Genomic DNA, 24,936 nt, shown 5'->3' on the forward strand with positions numbered 1-24,936 from the left:
CAGTTAATTTTCTCAGAAGGAAGATATGTGTCTATGATCATGACAGTACTGCTAAGGAAAAAACACTCCACTGCAGAGCTTCTGTGGCCCGGTCAATAGTGAATTCAGTAATGACTGGGGAATTTTTATCCAATGGTTATTTGGTGTATTTGGAACCACAGTTAATCTGTGGCAAAAACAGTCTGACATGTCACATAAGTGAATGCTGCAGATGACAGTTTGCATGACTTGGAGAGTTTCTCAGTTCTACAAAATGATCACAGGGAAAGCAAATCCTACAGCACCTGGAGCTGCACTGGGCTCTAATGTCTAAAGCGGGAAAGGTGAAATAGCTGCATATTAATTTCAGGCTCTAGGGATTAAATAAGTACTGATCAGCCTCATGGTTCTTTCAGCACAGCTGCCCTACACTAGCCAGTCATTTGGATACCTAACTCAATTTAGGTGGCTAAATTCCAAGAAATCCTTGAATTTGATGAGTTAAAATGGCAGGACCATGGTCCCTACTACACACAGAAGTGTTTTCCTTATGATATGTAATGCATGACATGATCATTAGAGGGTTGCTTACATTACTAGTGAAGAAAAACATCAAATTGGATCCAGGACAGGCCCTTGATAGAATGTGCAAAGTGAATGGCTGGAAGCAAAAGATGAGGACCCTTCAGAGAAATAACATTCCTGCTCTGAAGCTGCAGCAATATCTGCCAAGAAGATAACTGAGATAGCCTGTGTGTGGGCTAGAACAAATAACAAGCACCCACTTAGCCATCTGAATTAATATCAGGCAGTAAGACAATTTTTTTTAATTGTTCTTTAGATTAACTACACAAAATGGTTTTACCAGAACTAAACAAGAGATAAGAGTAAGGTCTGCTTCTACTGAAGCGTTTACAGGAGCACTCATCTGTAATATGGCATCACAAAGGAATTAATACAAGCCGATCCAATGGCAATTGCAAACAGTCAGATTATTGCAGATCATTCATGATGGCCATTTTCAGAAGGTATTCTGGAGCCTTGCTCTCTACCCTTACCTAGGTTCAAGGTTTGAAAAACATCAACATTACAGGAGTTAAGGTTGTTCTCCTTCGCAACAGCATAAGTAACTTGACTGCAATTTGTCATAAAGATTCTTTAACTCTCACAGATGGCATATAAGAGAAAGTTAATTTTTGGCAACACTCCTGGAAAGGCTGGAAATACTGATAAAGAACACTGACAAGGCAGAGCAGCAGATACACATGACATCTAGAAGACACAGAAGATAAGGTTTGCAGATAGAAATTAACACAATCAAAATATCTCACAGCCCAGACGCACGTCAGCACTTCAGAATTTTAAACAGACTGAAATGTCACTAGGTATGCCTCTGTCCAAGCATCAAGTCTTATGAAAGGCAGAGTACGCTTCTGCAGAAACAGTGATAGTATGATATTTTCCAGACAACAGTGAAAAAACATTATTACATTTTGAGTTATCCTCAACGAGAACATACAGGTGAAACTATCAGCTGAATATGGAATTGATCAATTTAAGTGTCTTCTGAATTATTTAAGACAAACTAGCCTTCATCAGGCCTCACTCTAATCTTCAATTTACTCTAGTGAAATCTTTTCCTTTGGTACGAACTCATTAAAAACACATCCATCAGTGAACAAGCTGTGAAGCCACATGAGGATTGCTTGCCAAATTCTATTTGGGTTAGCTGTCAGTGAATTTCACAAGATCTGAACATTAATTATTTCTGAAACAATATTTTGTAATTCCCTCAATTTTGTCTTTGAGCAAATATAAGTGATCAAGGAAAAATCTGTTTCCTTTTTTTTCACTACCAGACAATATGGGAACATCTTTCTGAATGTCTTAGATTACAAGAAAAGAAAGACAGCAGGAGCTATCACATGTGGCTCTTGAGACAGTATTCTCATATGTAAGAATGCTAGTACACTTGCATACACCTGAGGTCAAATGTCTACTAATAGCATCCTGTCAAGCATCAGAAACTTTTTACATTAGAAGTGTTTATAAACAACATCAAAACTTTTATTTCTTAAATGGAATTGCATTTATAGATTTCAAACCACATAATAAATTTAATATGGACCATGACCATTTTATACCACTAAGGATTACAGGCACTGATGAGGCTACATAAAATCCTAGAATATTTTTGTGTTGGAAGGAATCTTGAAAATCATCTAGCTCCAACTCCCCTGCCGTGGATAGGGACACCCTCCACCAGACCAGGTTGCTCTGAGCCTCATTCAACCTAGCTTTGAAAATTTCCAGGGATGGGACATCCACATTCCCTGGGCAACCTGTTCCAGTTGTCTCATGCTGGAATTTACTACTGGATTCAGCTATATGCATGGAGCATTATCAATTCAGAACTACTTTTTGGAATGGTTCCTAGGGCAACAAACAGCTAAAATATGTTGGCATGGGTAGGCCTGAAGCCTTAGCACTGCTGTGTGGACAAGAGAGGGAGGAGAGGCAGATGAGTCGTGCTGTAAAGTTGGGAACTGCAGTTACAGGACACTGAGGGGAGGGGAGGTGCAGCAAAGATCTGGAGCCATCTGATATGGGACTAAACATTGCCATGCACCTCTGTGCCTCGCTAAATGCCCTGAAATGTCAGACCTAGAGGCACAGGGATCCCTGATAAAGAGCATCAAACTGTGATTTCTTAAATGGAATTGCATTCATGGATATCAAACCATATAATAAATTTGAAATAGTCTAGGACTATTTTACAACACAAAGAATTACAGCCACAGTAAATAAACAAGTGTACCTCAAATCACAGAATGGAATTCTATGAGAATTCAGAATATTAAAGTTCTGAACAGCTAGAAGATGCTTGTGCCCAACTTCCTAATAAATAAGATATTAACCAGTGGTATGGTAATAGTTCAGTAAAAATCCATTAAACAGATTACTGCACTCAAAGTATCAGTCATGATCAATAAATCTAACTAGTAGTTATTACATCAACTTCACTGAAAATAAATTAGATTAATATTTACTAAATTATCTACTCCTTAAACATTTCTTTGATATGATGACAGACACTACACCAAAAATTAGGAAAAAATACTCTCTAAAACAATACCTTTTTCTTAGTAGGAAAGAACTACCTGCAAAACAAATCAACACTGCTAAAAATCCTAAAGCAACAAAATATTTATACTGTCCATTGAAGAAAGAACCAGGTACAAAAAGTAAAAACCTGCAAAATACAACCTCTCTCAACAGTTACCAAGATGAACATCTAGATGAAACCTCATTCATCTCCAAGGTAATCTTCACCACTATCAAGTTTTATTCAAGATTCAGCATGATTCAGCATGGTGCTAGTAAAGACAAGATTGTGAGTTTGATCCCTCTAAGGGCTATGCCCTTAAGAGCTGGACTCAATGATGCTTGTGGATCCCTTCCAACTGAGAATACTCTGTGATTCTGTGGTAATTAATGAAATTACCAAGAAAACAATATGAAGGTTAGGGAAGTTTTTAAGAAGTTTTGGAGAAGTTCATTGCAGTAAGTAAAGCCAAGTACAACACAAGAATCATGGTAAAACAAGATGCAATTGAGTATTTATGTTTCATCAAGCACAAGTTTGATGAAAACCTCATCATGAATTTGAAATACCCCATGAATTTGAGCAAGAAAATACAACATTCAATATAACATCAAGTTAAGGTAACAATAGCAAACTAAATTTTTAGTAAGATGAACAGAATTAATGTAATTGTCATGAAATAGTTAATGAATCTGTACAAGCCCCTCCCTGTCCCCCTCCCACCCCCAAAAAGACCCCACAACTCTAAACCAAAAACAAAGCTCCACAGTAATACATGATAATATCTGTGCTCTGAGACATTGGCCTGGAGTAAGTGAAAGAAAGAACCTAGTGGAAAATAGTTTATCTAAAGAAAACCCAAAGTCTGGAAGAGAAGATAAGGGCCATAAAGGATTTATTTTATACTTACAGCTGAATGAACAGAAAATATAAAAATTATAAATAACTAAAACAGAGAAGGCAGAAACCACAAAAGCAACTCATAGGGTCAATTCAAAGAAAACAAATCCTCACAACCATAAGACAAAACCCCAAACAAAAACCCAAAACCACAAGCAACACTCATGAAGGAAACCTGAACTGTTTAGAATCATGCTCTCAAGGTCTTTAAGCCAACAACAAAATTTAATTGACTTTTCTTGAATCATACAATACTGTAAAAGTCACTGCCAGCCAATATCTCACTAAGTGTCTCACTGTTGGTTTCAGAGTATCGAATCCTGACTTTCAATTCAAAGCCTGAAAGATAATGGGTTTCCATGATGAAAAAAAATTTATCGCACAAGTAGTAATTAGCCATTTATTCACTATTTAGATTCTTCCTTAGGAGTCAAATAGTTTAATTGTTCCTTTAATCACACCTTCAGAGAAAATTACCATGGAATCTCCTAATTCTCTAAAAAAACATAACTATAAAACACTACTCTCATCTAAAAGACTTCAAGCCTTGCATTGTGTATTCAAGTTTGATTCTTCCCATTTAAAACAGACAGCAAAAATTAAGGCATAAACCAATATTTTTAAGGAAAAATAAACAAAACCAACAAAACCAGCAATAATGTGAAGATTCACATTAGCATTATCAGTGGCTTCCTAAGAAATGGGAAGAATTTCTCAGCCCACTCCGTGGACAGCAATAACAGAAAACATCCAGGAGAGCCAGATGGAGCTTGAAGAACTTTGAGGAAAAGTAAATGGATAGGATTCCATATTCAGAGTAAAAGAAAGTGACTTATTCAAATTTTCTCCCATTGGAACAGAAATGAAAAATGTTTCATGTAATAAACATTGTTGCTTGTTCTCTCAAATCCCCTCTACTACATGCATAGATGCTGTGACATGACAGAAACTGTTCCTGATGATGGGGTTTGGTCTTGTTTGTGGACTTTGTTTTTTAATGTTTTGCATAGAAAACCAGGAAAAGCAAGAACTTGCACTTTTCAGTTAGTGGGAATCTGGCTGTTCCTTCAGAAAATAAGCTCCAGAAATTTTTGAGATATAAGAACTCTTATCATTTTGTCCATTTATTTTAGTTTTCTGAGTTATCACATTGTCTCAACTTTTAAACACAAATTTATCAGAAAAGTTGGGCCAGATGCAGCAAAACTCTACCTACACTGTTATTGGTCTAGCTCTTCTCATCAACTGACAGTTCCATCTAACTGAGTAAGTATTATTCCCTCATGGGAAATTCCCTCAGATAAGATAATCTTAGCAATAACCACCTTAGGTTTAACCTCCAGGAATGGACAAGAAAAATCAAAGCCTTGTACAGATTTATGCGCCAGGAAACTACATAGCATTACTCTGTGTTTGTCTGGATGAAGTAATTACCAACTATGAATTATGACCTATAGAGAAATTAGATGCAAACTGTATTTCCACAAAAAGCATAAACTGCCAGCTCTGAAGTAGCATTTTCTTTTTTTCACTTCCAGTCTTCCTTTGTGAATTCAACCTGGAAGATACTACAAACATATCTTTCCAGAGGGAAGGGAAAAAGTGATTAGGGATACTCTTTATGGTATAAAACAGAGGCGGCAGGAGGCAGAATAGGTCAACGTGATCACTATGACATTATGTTCTTCTCATTTACATGGAGAATAAGAAGAAAAACATAAGTGTAGAAAACCTCAGTTAAAAAAGTTCAGATTTTTTAATGCAAACAAAAGTAAGGCCAAACTATTTTAGCTATGAAAATTCAAAAATAGCTCTGTATCTCCCAGTGAAACTTTGCCACAGAAAATAACTAAGTTTTTATCATTTTGGTTTGGTTTCTTTTGCAAATACAAATAACTTGTTTAAACAAAGAGAATCCAAAATCATTCCAGAAGCAATATTTCAATAATCAGGCCTTTCACCTCCATGGATATGTCCAACAAAAGTCCAGTTGAATGGCAGCACCTGTAATCTTCTCCCAGTCTGGAACCCCTTCACTTTTAGGAAGAAGCAACTGTTTTGGTTTTTTTCTATAATATTATATTAACACTGTATTTCCAGAAAGGACAAAAAAAAAAAAAAAAACAACCAGTGATATTAAAACGGAACTCACCACAACACCAAACTGCTCTGGCTCAGACAAATTGTTATACTCATTCTTGAACTTGGACAATGCATTCAATTGCTCTTGTTCAGGGAGGTGTTTTATTAAATTCTATAAAGAAAAATAAAATAGGCTTAAAAATCTCAGATTCAATGTTCCTTCTATTATTGTAAACAAACAGGTTTAGACATGCATTACTGCCATACACTCCAAAGACAACACTCTTTCCTGAAGACGGCAGAATGTACATAGCAACACACAAATTAAAGTAACTGAGAGTGTAAAAGATAAGTGATGTAGTACTGCCAGCAATACTGTAATACTGACACTGATTCTACACACTTCTGTAGCATTTTTTTAAAACTGTTTTTAAAGAAGGAATGTGCTTGATAGGCATGATGGAAACAGAACACTTCAAAGCAAACAAAACAGGAACTTTAAGTATAACATAACCACCCAAAGTCTGGCAAGAATTACTAATGCTAGATAAAAAGTATTTTGGAAAAGAATAATTAATTTTCTAGCATTTCAAAACAAAAGTTTAAACCCATTACACTTACTTATTTACTTACTTACACTACTACTTAGCACGAAAACTTGCTTAAAGTAGTAAATCAGAGGTGAGATTCAGCTTCAGCTGAATTCTGAAGTAAATATGGGGAGGTTGGACACATAAAGTGAACATCTTACAGGTAAGGGAATCAAACATTTCATCTTCATCTGTTCCCCTGAAGAATCCTCTGACTCCCTGAAGCTTCCTCAACACTTAGACACATATTATCTACAAAAAGACACTCACATTTGGGCACCTGAACCCCACTCTAATTAGCTTCTGCTAGGCTGGCTAAAAATGGCTTTTTGGATATTCTGGAAATAGAAAGCTTCTCACACACTTAATTGTGGTATAAAATTTGAATCAGTAGCTCAATTCTGTCCCTTCCCAAGATGACTGCTGCAACTACCAGGCAATAGCCAGAGTCCCTACGGCCTGCTGTGTCTCTCAGATCATGACTCTTGTGTTTCTGGCTGCACATTGGTTAAGCTTCTGTCACAGTGAGAAAAACACAAGAGAGATTTTCCTTACTTAAAACACTCTTTGGTCTACTGGTAAGTTCACTCTCCTGAACTTAAGATTCAATCCTTTTAACACTGAAGCCAGTCTAGGACACACAGCCACCCCACTGCTATTATCATATTTCAAGAAAGAAACAAGACCAACTTCCCCATTACTTGATGGAAAAGGCAGACATTTTGGTTACCAACATTTGTTTTATTATCTCTCAAGTAAATAGCTTTATTGATATACAATGAGCAAAAAAGAATTTGTTTTAGTTATTGAGCTGAATCTCCATCTGAAAGTCTTAAAAAACCCTAATTTTACCCACTAAAGATTCTGATTCCTTCTTAAACAGGAAACTTAACCAGTTAAGATATAAAAACTGCCTCTCTGGGGCCAGGCAGATAAAAAGTCATATCTGTGCTTTGCTTAACACACTTCTTTAGTTTAAGAAGAACAAATTTTACTCTTTATAGTAGGAGCTGAAAAATATCCCTAAATCAGTAGACTGATTCAACAGAATGTCCATGCTCAAATAAGGATTTTGTAAGAAAAGACAAAAACTACTAAAAATGCAGGAACAAAGATGCTTAAAACAATAATGTAAACTTAAATTTTAGGAGCTTGATTTAGATATGATCAAACTGAATTTTAGTGGAACAGCAGTCATACATATCCTTACTACTCTCACATTTGGAAAATATTTTTGTAAAACAGACTACACTTATTAATTATGGATGAAGATGTCTGGCAATAAATCAGTAACACTGAGCAAAAATGAAAGGGTACAAAGTGTAAAAAGGTATATTTTAAATTAGAAATTCATAACACACCTATTTCTTTTTTTGATACCCAGCATTCCCAAACACAGCTCTAAATATAATACAATTCCTTAATATGTACTGAAACTAAAATGTTATTCTTTGATGCAGAAATAGTTTTCATATGAAGAAAAACTGTCCACAAAACTTTCAAAAACCAAAAACAGTAAAGTGTTAGATGAATATTTTCAACGTTGAGCATCAGAATATTAAAAAAAAAGCAACCAAAACAGAAGGAGCAGCTGATATCAAAGCAGCTTTTATGGTGCACAGATAAAGCTTTTGAGCAGCTACAGATGAAACACATTTTGAATATCAAACATGGAATAAGCAGGAGAAAGAATTTTGACTGTGTCACGGGAAATATTTCAATAATTAGTCAATGAGTCTTTGGATTACAACATGGCTTTTGGAGTTTTTTACATTTTGAAGTGCTAGATTTAATTTCTAACTGAAGTGGGGAATGGAGACAGATGGAGAGAAAATACATTTTATTTCTTAAGCATAACAAGAGCTGGATTAAGAACAAATTTCCAACTTCAGACACAGTGATTATTAGGGCCCACTGAACAAAACAGTTACAACTAAACAAAAATATCTGCTGAAAGCAAGAAATTTCTGAAAAGGAGAAGAACCATACTCTCTAAGGTAACCTATATGAATGAAGAAAATTAGCCAGATATGGCTGTAAACCTATATACTATTTCCCTCTTCTCAGAATGATGAAATACATGGAACACATTTTCATAGCATGGTCATAATGCATACTTGAAAAGGATGTGGAAGGTAGAAATAGAGACATAGAGCTTGATACTTAAAGTTATTTAAAAGTATATATGAAGGTGCATACCAACTTTTTGAAGCAATGGGGCACACTGTTTTACCACTTTCAAAGAAAGATGGGTGTTTTAAGTCCTTTTTCAAGTTCAAACTTAGTCCCTTTTTCAAAGTTATTGTGAGGTTGTTTTCCTCGGAAACAAGCAATTTGGATGAACCCATTTGATAAATACTATTACATCTAAACTTGGAAACTAAATTTTAAGCCTAAGTTCTACTGAATTTTCCACCTGATTTAGGTCTTCAAGGGATTAATCACTTGGCAAAAAAATACAGTCTATATTCTTGAGTGATTTATATGATTGTGTTCATACAGGATATTGTGCACATGATCACTTGTATTCCATTCCACTGAATTTTACATAATCACAGCAGCTGATAATATCACTGTACTCTTGTAGGATATAATTTCTCACTTTTGGCTCTTCATCTTCTCTTACCCTTTTCTTAAATAAAATTGTTCACTCCCCTCCAAAAGCAAACATGAAAGGAAGGGCTCAATCACTGTTGAAACCACTTTGGACTCAATTTTGATTCCAACCACATAGAGAGGTTACTGTATACACTGAATTTCAACATAATTTACTGCCAATACCAATTAATAGAGCCACAACATTATCAGCATAGTGTCAAAGAGTTATATCCTATTATATTTTTAGCTATGCCTACTGCAAAGCTCCAGTGGGGATAGGGTGTGCTAGATGTTCTAAATATATTGAAAATTAGGCATTCTTTATCCCAAGGCATACACAATTATAATGAAAATAATAGTCCACAGAAGAAATTAAAAATAATGATACAAAAGCAAAAAAATTATCCATGAAAATAAATTTTCTCTTCTTAGATTACTGCATCTTCACATAGAAGTATGCCATTAATTAACTACCCATTATTGGTTTGATGATTTTCTTTACCAGAGTCTAAATGCAAAAATAAATTTCACCTTCTTTAGATAACACACATAGAAATTATCAAAATAACAGTTTTTTATATTTTTGATATACAGTATTTATTTATACGGGTTGCTTCATTTAATTGCTGCGGACCTAATTTTTCTAACTAGCTAAATGTTAACTGTTGAAAAACAGTGCTAAGATCAAATAGCATGAGAGAGTCTCAGAGCAAGGATGGACTACCTGAGACAGAGTTTAAGCAGAGCATAACAAGAGCATATTCCATCTCTCAGTTTTTCATGCTACCATAGAGAATTTCCACTGTTATACCAAATAAAATAAGATAAAGATACACATCATGCTGCTGTTGAGCATGAAGAAAACCTTGAAAAAGTGATCTAAGTGCAAATTAGACTAAAAAAACATTTTAGAAGTGTAAACTATGTTCATCCTAATAACCTTAAAGTAATAGTTTTAGTGCCAATATTAACTGCATCATTGAAGAACAGAATGAGAATTATACAATGATTATATATACTGTCACTGGAGATCATGGTTCATGCTTGCTCCTTCAAATATTTAAGAGAAACATCTCATTCTACAATGAAGAAGGGAAAGTGAAGTCCAAATAGCTGAAGAGAAATTAAACATCTTTGAAATCCAAGTGACGGGAAGTGAGGGCAAAACCGCATGCAGGAAAAAATGCACGCTGAGCATTGCATAGCCTCCTGTGCAATAAGACAAGATGTTACTTTGATATCCTGATATGGTGGAAATTCATTTTGCAGGAAAACAACAGAAATACAGATTTGTCTTGTTTTGACATCTGAATACAAGTTCCTATGTGTTGCAGTAGAAGCCACACCTGAATTTCAGTGAGCCTTAATGTAACAACTAATTTTATGACCCTGATACCTGTACTTGTTTTAACTAATCAATATTCCTGCAAATAGATTATGTTTCTAAAAAACCAATCTACCTTCAGTTTTCTTTCACATTTCAGCAGGGACTGGTACCCACGTCTGCAACACACTTTGAAGCATGCTGAAGAAATTAGCTATCTAAAATCTACACCACATTACTAGTAGATAGACAGTAATTATCAATTATTGCTATATTATGTTTTGACATTTATGAGCCATAATAGAAATAATTTGAAGTTCATCACAGTATGCCAGAGTCCTGTCCAAAATACAGGTAATTTTTCTAAAGACTGATGTTTTCAAATTTACTAATGCCCATCAAGACGACTAAAGAATATGGCACATGACAGGCAGGACAGACTCACAGAAGTCACTCTGTTGAACTCTGGGAAAGCCTCATGGGCCCTTAATGTGTGCAGATACCCAACTAAGTGGTACAAAGAAGGTGTAACTAAGCTGTTCTTGGAGCTGTGCAATAGAAGAACAAAGATCACAAGTTATCACAATTAAGATTCCAGTTAGATAAACAAAGAAACATTTTCTACTACAAGTATTCAACACTGAAAAAGGTTTCCAGAAAAGCCAATGGGTCTCCAGACTCAGAGATACTAAAAATTTGATGGGAAAGGCCCTGATCAAAGTGCTCTAGTTGACCTGGCTTTGAGAGTCTTGGCTCAAATAAGTTCAAGACACCCCCTCCAAATTATTTTTCCCATATTTAAAATTATTCACTTGTGTTTATTTCATTAATTATTCAGCTTTTCAACCCTTAAATATCACTGTATATAGAAGAATTTCCAGTTTATTTTGGCTCCACATAGAGTCATACTGACTTTGTGTTTTAAAAAAGTAATATTGAAAGAGAAGACACTACCTAAATAAACTCCATGGAAGAGAAGTGGTGAATGCTGTAAATGCTCAAGGGCAAGACATTGGATTGTTACAGCTCTAACAAACAAAAAAACCACCCAAACTAAACAACAAAAATAGAGATTTGTGCAGATAAGACAGAGCTAAAACAAAGCAAAGAAAAATTTGGCAAGTAGGGAAGAAACAAAACATCATATGTACACAAGAAAAGGTCTCTATTTAGGTGTGGACAATATGGAACATTGAGAATATAAATTCAGCTGTGTCATACTTTAATCCTATCCAGCAAGCAAGCCCCAAGCAGCCCCTCACTCACTCCCCCCACAGTGGGATAAGGATGAGGTTGGAAGGGGTTAAAGTCAGAAAACTCACAGGATGAGACAAAACTGTGCACACAAGCAAAGCAAAGTAAGGAATTCGTTCACTGGTTCCCATGGGCTGGGAGATGTTTACTGCCATCTTCAGGAGAGCAGGGCTCCATCAAATGTAATGCTGACTTGACCAACACCACCACTCCATCTCCCTCCCACTTTACATACTGAGCATCATGTCATACTCTCTGGAATGTCCCCTTGGTCATTTGGGGTCACCTGTCCTGGCTGTGTCCCCTCCCAACCTCCCACACACACCCAGCCCCCTTGCCAGCGTGGCAGTACCAACAAAAAAGGCCTTGGCTCTGTGCAAGCCCTGCTCAGGAGTAACAAAAACATCTCTCTATTATCAACCCTGTGTTCAGCACAAATGCAAACATAACCCCATATCAGCCACCATGAAGACAATTAACTTAGTCCCAGCCAAAAACAACACAAGCTGCTTTCATAAAAATATTAGCATTGCAAATTTAAAAAAAAAAAATCTACTGTTCACAGGAAAAGAACATTCTTGCCTTTAATTATTAGCCAAAAGTTTACATTAAGGGGTGGTTTTAGCTATGCATTTCTATTTACTGAGAAGCTTCTCTTGAAATACTGGGATTTTAAGTGCTATTTTTGTTACCTGAATCATGGACTCTGAGAGCTGTGTTTCATCTACTTCCAATATCATCATTTTGATCTCTTCATAAGGCACTCGGAAAGATCCAAGGAAAATTGCTAAAACAGAGATTCCACAAATAATGAAGAAAGCAAGACAAGAACTATCTTGTTTATATTTAAAAAACAGCAGCAAAACAGGTCATAGCATCTCCAGATTAACAAATACTATGCCAAATAATATAGGTAAGATAACAATTTTTAATGTATTTTTAATTATTGTTTTCTTTCAATTCCAGCCTTCTCCATATCCATTTGTTATATACAACATCCAGCATCACAGAAGACTTCCATAAGCAGTCAGAGACAAGTCTACTCTTCAGAAGAATCACTGCTATTACAGTATTTTGTGCTAAGGTGACAACTGTAATTTTTTCAACAGTCTTGTCAGAGCCTTCTCTGAAAGAAGCACCATGACAAACCAAAACTAAGCCACAGAAACAGAACATTTTGTTAAATGTTCTTATAAGCACTCTTTGTTTAGTCACCATAATACAGTTATTTCTTATATAATCTGTGCTGGCATTTAGGAACCTATTCTTCCTAGAACTCCCCTCCATCAAAACTTTATTTTCTTTGTATATTATTCCATAATACTGAGTATCACCTAGTTTCTACAAAGTTCATGAGATGGGCAGACACGCTGCAGGCATTTTCATCCTTTTTTTTGACAAGGGGCGAGGACATGCAGGGGAAGGGGGTATCCAGTATTCCTTGATGGATATATTGAAAATACAGATGGATTAGAAACATAGCTGTGTGCTTGCACTTCAGTACATACAGTCTTGAACAAGGAATAATCTTTAACTACTTCTCGGGTCTTTTTAAGTGTTTCAGTTGTGTAAACTCATATTTGTGCTTAAAACAATATGCACATCTTTAAACACATTTTAAACAATAAGTGGTTACCAGGTAATCACAAAAGAGAGAAAGGCATTTTTATGGAAGATTTATACATTACTCTGAGGAAAAAAAAATAACCAACAGAATCTACTTACACAGATTCTGTGCAATCTTAGGATCCAAAACTTTTAATTCTTTGATGCGTTTCTTAATGGATTTCTTTTCTTCAAAATCCTCCTCCTCTCTTTTTACTGCCAGATTAATCACAAATACAATCATGGTTAATTCTTAATATTTAAAGGAAACATTCATGAATTCAGAAAGCATATTTGCTATCAAGCATAGTCAATTCACAGAGAAAAGATCATAAAACACACAGACAAAAAATTGAGAGGTTTTGCATGTTTTGTTATATTTCAATACTTTTGCTCTTCAGTCAAATTTGTCAGCTTGTTAGCCTTCTAGATTTATCTTTTTTTAAGATATAGGGCCTGAATAAACATGCTAATGTTAATTGTACAAATTGAATCATATTTAAAATATCATGCAACATGCTCCAGTACCCTGGCCAGGCTAGGATTATGAATTGGATTTTAACAATAACAGATCTTAAAAAACATGGCAATATGTCTCAACACTGAGACATCTATCTATTTATGTGATTGCTTTTGTCTAACTATATGCATCAAAATTATCAAAGATCACCAGCTTATTAAAAAAATAACATTAGCTTAGAATACTGCTGAGTTGTTATATACCTATATAACATGTAGGTATATATATGTATATCTCTATTTTCTTGCCCTCCTCAAAAAGATGTATTTTTAAATATATGATGTAATCACATTATTACAAAATACCACAAAGAAAAAGTGATTGTATAAACATATATTAACATTGCTGGAGATTTTGGCTTATTCTTTCTTTTAATAATTCATACAAATAGAAAATAATTAATACAAATAGGATCTCCCAAATACATTGTGTAAGCTGAATTTCTTCCTCATTATTCACACACTGTCATAAGAATTTCACTTAAAATAACAACATAGGCTTGATAAAGTATTAGTAGGAATTATTATGCAAACAAACTAAAAAGCTAAAACCACACAAATCTTTCCTTAAATATGATCTGTTATTGTATTATTTTACAATAACACATGGTACAAAATACTCTTTTTTTTAACTTTTCCTTCTTCCTTCCCGCAGCACAAATCTTCACTGTCAAATGCTATTTACCAAATACATTGCTACTGTTTAGCTAATTCTGTACATTATTTCACAAATGAGATTAATTTCATAGCTTTACAGTATGGTTGTTCCAAATTAAGTTATACATGCTTCAAATATTTGAGAGAAGAAAATATGCTACAATAGTATAATGTGCTACTGACTTCCAAAGGAGATAGGCATAGATGAGAAGTCCTGCCAAGGAGACATAGGATTAAAATTTCTAGCTCAGTGATGATCCTTGACAAAACTCGACATAAGCGTGAATTATCAAGAGGATTTTCCTAAGCTGAAATTAATTCCAAAAATGGTAAGAGAGCTATTTAAGAGCTACATAATTCTTAAAAAATGTTTTCAAAAGCATGATAAATTTTGCCAAGGATTGGGACACAGACTAAATGACCTGCTGAGGTCTTTGATCTTTGTTGTCTAGGATACAACCAAAGAGATAAGGAATTCAAGACCTCACACAGGGATTGAAGGAACCAGATTCAAGTCCCTTCCGAGTAGGTGGAGAGAGAAATTTGAATCATCTCCTAAATCACTTTTAATGCTCTACACCTGCTAGGCAGCACAATGTTCCTGAGAACATGCCACAGTGCAGAAAAGAACCTGTATTCTGCAAAAATGAAATCACTAAGCTAAGACATAAAGCAGTCCTTAGAAGAAGGACTGATAACCAGCATCCTGGAAAATGGGTTACAAAGCCACAATCCTCCTCTTTTGTCTGTTCCCAGTCTACCCACAAAATTCACTTGGCCTTGAATTTCTTTTAGCACACTGAACAGAATGTTTAGCACTCTCCTGTACAGGAAAAGCAACACACCCTGCTTACTACACATGTGAAAGCAAAAGTAGGTTTTCACCAGCAATGTGAGAACTCTATAGCTCAGGCACCAAAGGAATAGAATGACATTAAAGCTACTGGATAAAAAAAAAGGTTACCACTAAAAGTTCACTTTTTCTGATTATGCTTGAAGAAGAGCCCTTACTGAACCCAGAAGGGTATGTCAAGGGGCTGCAGATCCCAGAATCACATGACTGTTTTCTCTCGCAGTTACACACTTTAACAGACCTCTCAAATTTCTTAAATTCTTCCACTACACACGGAAAACTGTGACTCTTAAAAACATGACTTTTGAGTTGCCTCAAAGTCTTATCAATGCCAGAATTGCAGATTCTCCTAGAAGACCTGTACATCCCTGCAGGACAGATTCCAAGCAATTTTCATGCCTTAATGAAAATACAGTAAAATTCTTCATGGCTACCTTGGAACTTTGCAAAGAAACATGGAACTTTACAAGAAACAAAATAATTTCCTTTGTAGTCAGAATAAAAAGTAGTTAAATTATCTAAATTTACTAATTTCCTTAAGTGTGCCCTGACCGCTCAAACTGGAAGCTAAAAGGGCAGAAATTAAAAAAGTATTAAAAAAAAAAAGTTTGCCTCTTTCAGCACTAGAAAGCAAACTTTATTCATTACGAGTCTTATAATACAGACACACAAACATGCAAAAAGAATTAACAGTTAAACATGCACTACTTAATTCCCTACTTCCAAATCAAGAAACAATGAACTGGCTAATAGCTTCAGGAATTTTCACCCAGGAGGGGGTAATACACAATGTTACAGCACTACTTAAGGCATCACAACACTAAGGAAAAACATTTAAGCATAGAGTGTGTCTACTCTAGGCAACTCATGCAGGAATTGTAGGCAGAGTTCTACAATTATGCAATAAACTAAATTACTGCAAACTTACATGATACTTCTTTAGTAGACTTCAGGTCACATCCTTATGTAGTTGGCAGCAATAAGAAGCAGAGGACATGTATTACTTTGCTTGCTGGTTTGAAATGTTGCACTTCCCACTGAAAACTCTGATACCTCCTAATGCCTCTAGAAATTTTCACCTCCTTTATCAATGTCCTGGTTTTGGACAAGGACAAGGATTATGTGGAACCATGTGGGCATGGCCAAGACACACTGCAATTCAATCCCATGTCACCTCATGGCCAGGGAGGAGGGAAATGGGTCTCTCTCTTGCTTCCTGGAAAAGAAGGGGAAGGAGGAGGGATTCCTTTGCCAGGGAACCAAGAGACAAATGCAGTGGTGGGGTAACACTGGTCCCGACCAGATGATCTGTCTGCCATTTTTTTCATTGTGTTGGGCTTGGGGACAAAACATGGAGGCAGATGGTCTGTCCATCATTTTGTTCACTGACCCAGTCAGCGAGCAATTCCCTGAAAATCGCTCTCTTTTTGTAAACTTTTGTTATTAATATTGTTGCTGTTACTGTTCTTATCTCATTGCTGTTTCCAGTAAATTGCTTTTATCTCAACCCACGATCTCTGACTTTTTTATCTCCCATTGAAGGTTGTAAGGGGCATTGAACGAGGGAGCGCCGGTCCTAAACTATAACAAGTGGCAAAAAAAAAAAAAAAGGCCCCCAAAATCCCAAGAAACATAACTATTCTCTATTTCCAACAAGTAAAAAGAGAAAGAAATCCCACAGCTGAAGGGAATGAATAGAAATATCTGAACAGGTTAAGTACGAATCTAGACTAAAAGGAAATAAAAGAAAATATACAGTTAAATTTTCATTTGTGGAGAGCACTGGAATAGAAGGGAAAGAATACACAAGAAAGAAAATGGGAACATCTGCTTACAGTGGAAAAAAAATAAAGCAGGCTAGTGGGAGTGGGCAGCTGCTGCAGAAAGGATGTGACCATTTGAAGGAAATAGATGTGAGATGTTACCATGCTAATGAGAGAAGAAACCAGGGGATCACAAAATAGACAGTTCTCACAGCTCCAGAAGTTTGATCTTACTAAGCATGAACTTTTTCAAAATGAAGTTCTTTTCAGCTATTATACAATAGAAAACTACACACCCTTTAAAGTTCTTTCTATACATCAAATCTATCCCACTGTAGGACATACACATGGCCCCCAGCATCTGAGCTATGTATTTTCAGTAGTACCTTATCTGATGCTCCTGCTCTGCCCTCTCAGGTTGAGAAACAAAGTGCTACAGCACTTTGAACCACACAAAAATGCACCTCCCACCCTTTGCAGTTCCTCTTATCTTCACACCCTACATCTTTATTAAAAAGACTCTAAAATTACCAGATGTGGTTGCCAACATACACACACACCAATACCTCAAAGGAGTTTTGGATACTAGACAGATTGCTTTTACTGTCTCCTTCATATTCAGATCCATATATACATTCAAATGTAGTCAACTACCTCCATCTGTGGGAATGACCTGACTGAAATTAGGGTCCTGAAAAGAGTGGTGACAGGACTGTGTCATAAATACTTGGAAGTATTGGAAGCCTGCAGAACAGCACTTCATAAAATTGTGGACTGGATCCTAGGGAGCTACTCTGTAAAACTCTGAAACAATTTCATTCTTGGTAGGTGCCACTGAAATAATCTACATTCATGAATTGCAATACACATTTCTGTTTCTGCCACAGGTCTTGGTATAATTTGCCACCCACAATCTTTGTAAGAAAAATCATGTCTGTGCATCTGTATGCTGAAGAAAAAAAATCTTCTAAAACACATCATCCTAGTGGAAAAAACCAAAACAAAATACCTTTGAAATACAAGATTCAAAAGGAATCTATCTGAACATTTAGATATGAGCATTTATTTTTAAAAAGTCTGGATTCCTATTTCAGATGAAACTTGAAAACTACATTACACAGAACACTCACTGGAGTAATTTCGTCACTAAGAAGAGTTATTTTGTCACTAAATAAAAGAGCATACAGAAGATTACACGTGACCTTACACTTTTCCTGGCCTGTTAGCTAAGACTACAGTCATCTTGCATTCTCTCTTCATTGAAGAATGAAAGAACTTGCCTGGGGTCATGGATTCAAGGGATGTACCCATACAGGCGTCATTATGAAAGCAGATGCCTACTTCATCTGTATAGCAGCCTAATTCTTAAAAGTAAATGATATCTTGTGTCCCATATAGCAGGGTATGCAATGGGAAGACCTGCAGTTCATCTCCTAAATGTTATGTGGAATCAAAAGAACAGATCTTTAATAGAAAATTAGGTTCTAGGTAAATAACAAATCCTTCATAACCTTGGTATCAACCAATATTGAGGTTGGAAGTGACTTCTGGAGGTCATTTGGTCCAATCCCCTTACTCACACAAGGTGCCCACGACTGCATTCAGGCAGCTTTTGAATATCCCCAAGGTTGGAGGGAGAGTCCAAAACCTCCCTGGGCACTCTGTGCCAGTGCTCAGTCTCCCTCAAAGTAATAAAAAGTGGCTTGTGATGTTCAGGAGGAACCTGTGTTTCAGTTTGTGCCTACTGCCTCTTGTCCTGTCACTGGGCACTACTGAGCAGTGTCTGGCTCAATCCTCCTTGCACTCTCCCTTCAGGTATTTATGCAAACTGGCAAGACCTTCCTGGAGTGTCCCCTTGCCCATGTTAAATATTCATGGCTCTCTCAGCCTTTCCACACAGGAGGGCAGCTTCAGTCCCTTCACCATCTTCATGACCCTTAGTTGGCCCTCCCCCCTGCGTCCATGTCTCTCTTCCACTGGGGAGCCTCAAGCTGGACAGAGTATTCCAGTTGTGGCCCTGCCAGTGCTGAAATCAAAAGCCAGGCAGGGAATATGTGCCTTTAGACTGACAGGACAGAAACTTTTGAAGACTTGGATTGCTTTTACAGCTGCATGACTACTGTCCTATAATATGACATGCAACAAAACAAAACAAAGCTTTAGTCTCAAAAGAAAAAATAAAAAGGCACCACTGAGCCTATTACCTAGACCATGACACTACACAGGTGCCATCAGATCCACTTATTTCATATTGAGCTATTCACCAGCAGTTATTTGTGACAATTTACTTTAAAAAACAAAAGAAATTATGAACTAGATCTAAGTAGTTTTACAACAGCCTTGAAAATAGCTTTCTTTTTTTTATGAAGACAAGGCTAAAATGAGGTTTTCTAGGCATAGCTCACAGAAGTAGGAAGAATGCCTGAACACTGAAATACCAGGAAGCTGATAAATATTCTGCTTTCCAAACTAAGCAACCTAAGGTTGCATCAACACAATTGTTAGCATCAGGGACTTCTCATCACTAAAAGATCTGTTTTAAATTATAGCTCATTCTAAACCGAGAACATTAAACTCTCACATTTTTTCAACAGTAGCTGACAAAATTCTGAAGGGAAAAAAAAAAAAAAAAAACAACCCTGAAGTCTTATTTGTTAGGAAGTAACTAAAATGCTCACAGAAATACAGCATGCAAAATCAGAACAATCATTCTCTTAGTTACAATCTGAACACTTGCTGGGCTCCCCACTAGAACTGAAAGTTTTAACCAAGAGTGATTCAACTCCTGGAAAGATCTGAAACTTCATTAATTCTTGTCTGAGGGGAAAGATAAAAGGGGAGGCTGAAATGAGCTTTCAGCTACAATGGAATTTGCTGGACAGGGAAAAACAAAGCATACTGCTGTTCCCAGCAGAACAGAGACTAGTGCCAGTAGACACATAATTCTATAGTTTCCAGATCTCCCCATTCTAAGATATATTCCTACCATCAAGATTTAGCTGTTTGGGCCTTACAAAGCTGATCCATCACTTGCCAAAGGCATCAAAAGCTGAATAACAGCTCTGAGTGCACTTGTATCCAAAGGGAGCGTAGTTGATTCAAGAAACACCATAACATTATTGATTATAAATTGGAATGGCAACTGTTCCCCTCCACTGTTTGGTGTTCAACAGTTGCCTTTCAGACACTGTTGAATTCCAGAGCAAAATCTTTTCATTTAATAATCCCTGACACATTGTTCTCCCACACATTTGTGTAATTCCTCTTTAACCCTAATAAATTTTAAACTTTAAGTCCTTCAGCACAGAGTTCCAATTCTTAATTGGGCATTGTGCAAAGAAAGACATCATTTTTTACAATCTTGATCCATTTCGCTGTACCTCTACTATACTTTTTATTAGTAAGAAGAAAGGAAACCATAAAAAGTGTGCAGAATGTGGGCACAGTTTGAACTTTTATAATGAAACTTTAACTGATTACTGTGTTTTCCTTTATTAACAGTTCCCAAAATCCTATTTTGCCAGTATATCAGTAATTTATTAGATTGTATCAACTGATATCAACTTTGGCAATAGTAGATATTCAAGCCTTTTTGAAAACTGTCACCTTGCTTCCTTTCTTCTGATGTTGGCATAAATTCAAGCGATAGTTTACACGGCACAGTTCATAGCTCAGCTGTTTCATCCTTCAGTTTCCTTAGAAGTCCAGGGTGAATACCAGCTGTTCTTAGCAATCTGTTACTGTCCACTTTATTGATCTATTCTAAAACTCACTCTACTGACCGTGGGAGTTATGTTTCTTGTGCTAATGTGGTGTTCTCCCCAAGTCCAGCTTGGAGATAAGTTCATTATTATCAAACAGAAATAATTCAGAGCTTCAGCATTTGGAAGCAGGAAAGAAAGTGTGCTACTCTTTTTTTTTTCCTTTAGAAGGCAGATATGACACACTGAATCATACCTTTGTATAGCATTTTTATTAGATCTTTATCCATGCTTAAAATTCAATAGTATGAAAATTTTAAACCTTAGCTCTAAATCGCAAAGCAGTTACAACCAGAAACCTACTGAAGTCCTCACCATTAAAATACAAGCGCATACTCCTAAGCAAAATCTGCATGAAAAAGAGACACTCAAAGACGTGGCTTTTGCTGTTTACAGATTATATGTTCTGTTAAATATGCTTAATATGCTGCTGTCTCTGTATTTCCCTAACTATGCTCTGGGTTTTTTTTAGGTGAGTCTGTAAGTAAAATATTTTTTTTATCTTTTAATGAAGAATTCATTACTTTGTTTGATATCAAAACTCTTTAAACTTCACTAAATATCTTCTAGAAGCATGACTTGGCCTATTTCTAGACCAAAGTCCAACAAAAAAGCTAATTTCAGTTCTTCTTACTGTGCAAGTTTTGAAAATGTTGGTATTTATTATTTATTCACACAAAAAAGTAGAAGCATCTTTTTGCTTTTTATATCTTAATTTACTACGCAGGAAAAATTGCTTCATCATAATTTTAACTTTCAATTTAATACAGATGTTTCCAGCCTTGAGTTTTAAAGACTGCCAGTCTTTGAACATGTAGTAATTTAAGTTTTTTCATCTTTGCAGAAGGACGTGGGGGTGCTGGTGGATGAATGACTGGACATGACCTGACAATGTGCACTTGTGGCCCAGAAATCTATCCACATCCTGTACTGCATCAAAAGCAGCCTGGCCAAGAGATCAAAGGAGGTGATTCTACCCCTCTACTTCACTGGTGAAACCCCACCTGGAATGCTGCATCGAGCTCTGGGGTCCCCACCACAGGAAGGACATGAACCTCTTGGCTGAGGTCCAGAGGAAGGCCACAAAAACAATCAGAGAGCTGCAGCACTTCTACCAAGACAGGCTGATAGAGCTGGGTTTGTTTATCTTGGAGAAGTCTCCAGGGAGACCTTGAAGCTCTTGAATATTTCAAGGGAGCTTATACAAATTAGTGTCTGTTGTGACAGGACAAGGGTTTTAGCCTAAAAACCGTTGATTTAGACTAGATATATAGGTAACATTTTTTACAGTGCAGGTGAGGAAACACTGGAACAGATTGCCTGGAGAAGCTGTGGATGCCTCACTCCTGGAAACATTCAAAGGCAGGCCAGATGTGGCTCTGAGCAATTTGATGTCATGGACAATGTCCCTGCCCACTGCAGATGAGTTTGACTAGACGGCCTTTAAATGTCCCTTCCAATCCCAACTATTCTACGATTCCAAAAGTCACAGTATGGAGACACAGCTGATCATTTCTGGAAATACATGGGAGTCCATTCCTTCCCCTACACACACACTCTGCTTTTGTCCTGCTTGCATAGTCCTAGAATTTATGAAAAGGGAAACATGATAATCAATGTACTTTAACAACTTCAACTCACAAAAGCGACCAAAAGATTAACAGGGACGGGAGGAAGTGTGACATTAAAGTAGCAAGTTTAATCAGCTTGTGGAGTAATCAAATGAGCACCGAAGAGAGGCAGACCATGTGACCAGAAGCAGGGCAGAAGACATCAGTCAGGCCTCTTCAACTGAGCATCAATGAACTGACATGCACTCTGTTGCTCAAAGAGCACCATCCTGTGATCCCAGCAGAGCAGAAGCTTGCAATGCATCTGAAGGAAGCTATTGACTATTTTCTTATTTTTATCTGTATAGTGAATTCCAGAACTTAGCTTTCAGTTGCGCCACTTCCCTGCACAGCCATATAAACACTATCAAACAAGAAAAAGAATTGGACTCCCCCCATCTAGCAGCACCAGATTTGCCTGCCACTGAAATGGCACAGAACAAATTCATGAAATTTGCTATAGTAAATTATAAACAAAAATTACACATTTTTAATTAACCATTTGTTTTTAAGGGTAATTGCTCTCAGAATAGTACACTGCAACTGATTGGAGAGACATTTTTCATAATTGATTTGATCTTTGTTATTGTAAGATTTAAAGTTAACAAGTACCATCTGAGTATACATATAGGTTGAAGACATTTTCTGACAGAAAAATTATTCCATCAAGACCTCTTCTCCTTCCTTTAAACTATGGGGTTCATTTCACTTGTGTAAAATATTGTTGTATAAACTTACCAGCATCCAGTCTCAAAATCAGGTTAACTAAATATCCTTATTGATGAACAATACCTCAATTCACAAGAAAGACAATTTTTATTAGTTATTATGTAGAAGTAATTTCATTGCAGAACACTGTAGTACAATATAGTGCATATTGCACTATATGTTATTCATCTGTAATTTTGCTGAACAATTTTGCTGAATACTTTACAAAAAGTATTCTCTGTGTTCTGATGTTATTTTTAATTCTGTTATTAACATCTGATATTAACTTAAAACAATTCAAAATATTTCCAGGAGGAAAACACTGGATTAGGCTTTCAAGCTAATTGTTTGAGTGACTATACAAAAATACCCCAAGACATGGAACTAGAATAGATGAGGTAGTGCAAGGGCAGGAATGAATGATCTGACATAAGAGGGACAAAAAACTTACTAAGCTACCACTGTCACCTCATAGCACTGTCAGTGCCTCACAAACCACAAAGGCAGGGGCAGTACCAACCTGACAAAGGACTGATCATTAACTTGTGACAAGAAACAGCAGTACCTGGGACTCCAAACTAAAAGGGCAAATGGACAAGAAGAATAGCAAACTGGAATTACTAGGGAGGAGCCGGTGTATTCTGACTGAAATGGAATGAAGAGCCATGGCCAGCAGTGAACTGCCAAATTACAAAGGCAGCAGGAAATCAAGGGTATCAGAGATAATAAAGAGCACTCCCACACTAGCACCTAAAGTACATCAAAGCACCTGAAGCATATCTGGACATCAGGATGGGACACTTCTATCAGCCTAAGTCATGAAATGCTGGTATATAGCCAGCCAGTGCGACTAGATCTCCAGGATGATGGCATTAGCTGAATAGCAGCCTGAAAGTAGTGGCCTTGCAGGTCAGATGCCTGGGTTTGAACCTTCAGAGTGAGACTGCTTACCCCTTGTTACAATCCCTGAGAGCTCGGAAATCTGGGAGGCAAGCCAAAAAAAAGACAAATCACCGTGGATCTCCCATCCTGCAACGTGCAACCCACCCTCTTCCTCACACACCGCTGATAAACCTGCTGCTTACAAACGTGTACCTTATGTGGTGTATGGGAGCAGGAGAGACAACATAAAGGAATGCAAATCTATCCCTTACTTGTAAAGTTTTGCAACAATTAATAGTAACTACTGCATCATCTAATAAATGTAAAATAGGAACTCATAGTCCAAAGTTCAGGTCACTCCTAAAACAAAGCACAGCAGATACATCTTTCATAATTTTGTTAGGTCTATTTTTAAAATATTGAGGTCTTTTTCTTAAAGAGGCATTCCCAAGGCAAGTGTGCCTGAATCTCTCTGAACTACTTGTCTGGAACCAATCTGCAGTTCTATTTATTCATGACTAGTTTTTACTTATTTCTTGCGGTTTAAACAGTCCTTTTCCCTTTCTAATGCTCTTCTTAAAGAATGTCAAAATATCTTAGCACTACAACATGATCTTTGATTTTTTTTAATTAAATAGTTCAAATCCATTTAATCTCTTCACCTGATGATACCAGAAGCTTCTACGCATCTGTGATTTAATCTGCCTTGAGTCTGGGACAGTAGAACTGAAAGCCACATTACAAA

General features: G+C 36.5%; 1 protein-coding gene across 3 annotated transcripts in view; it reads right to left on the reverse strand.

Moving 5' to 3' along the window:
• The window catches only part of DIAPH3 (diaphanous related formin 3), a 203,317-nt gene that overhangs the window by 103,707 nt on the left and 74,674 nt on the right, over positions 1-24,936 (reverse strand). For all 3 annotated transcript variants that reach the window (XM_059466391.1, XM_059466390.1, XM_059466392.1), the window contains 3 exons: positions 13,559-13,654; positions 12,526-12,620; positions 6,138-6,239 (listed from right to left, as the gene is read on the reverse strand). In XM_059466391.1, coding sequence (XP_059322374.1) covers positions 6,138-6,239; positions 12,526-12,620; positions 13,559-13,654 — 293 coding nt within the window. The remainder of the gene's footprint in view (positions 1-6,137; positions 6,240-12,525; positions 12,621-13,558; positions 13,655-24,936) is intronic.

The sequence above is a fragment of the Ammospiza nelsoni genome, chromosome 2 (assembly GCF_027579445.1).
Source record: "Ammospiza nelsoni isolate bAmmNel1 chromosome 2, bAmmNel1.pri, whole genome shotgun sequence".
NCBI lineage: Eukaryota > Metazoa > Chordata > Aves > Passeriformes > Passerellidae > Ammospiza > Ammospiza nelsoni.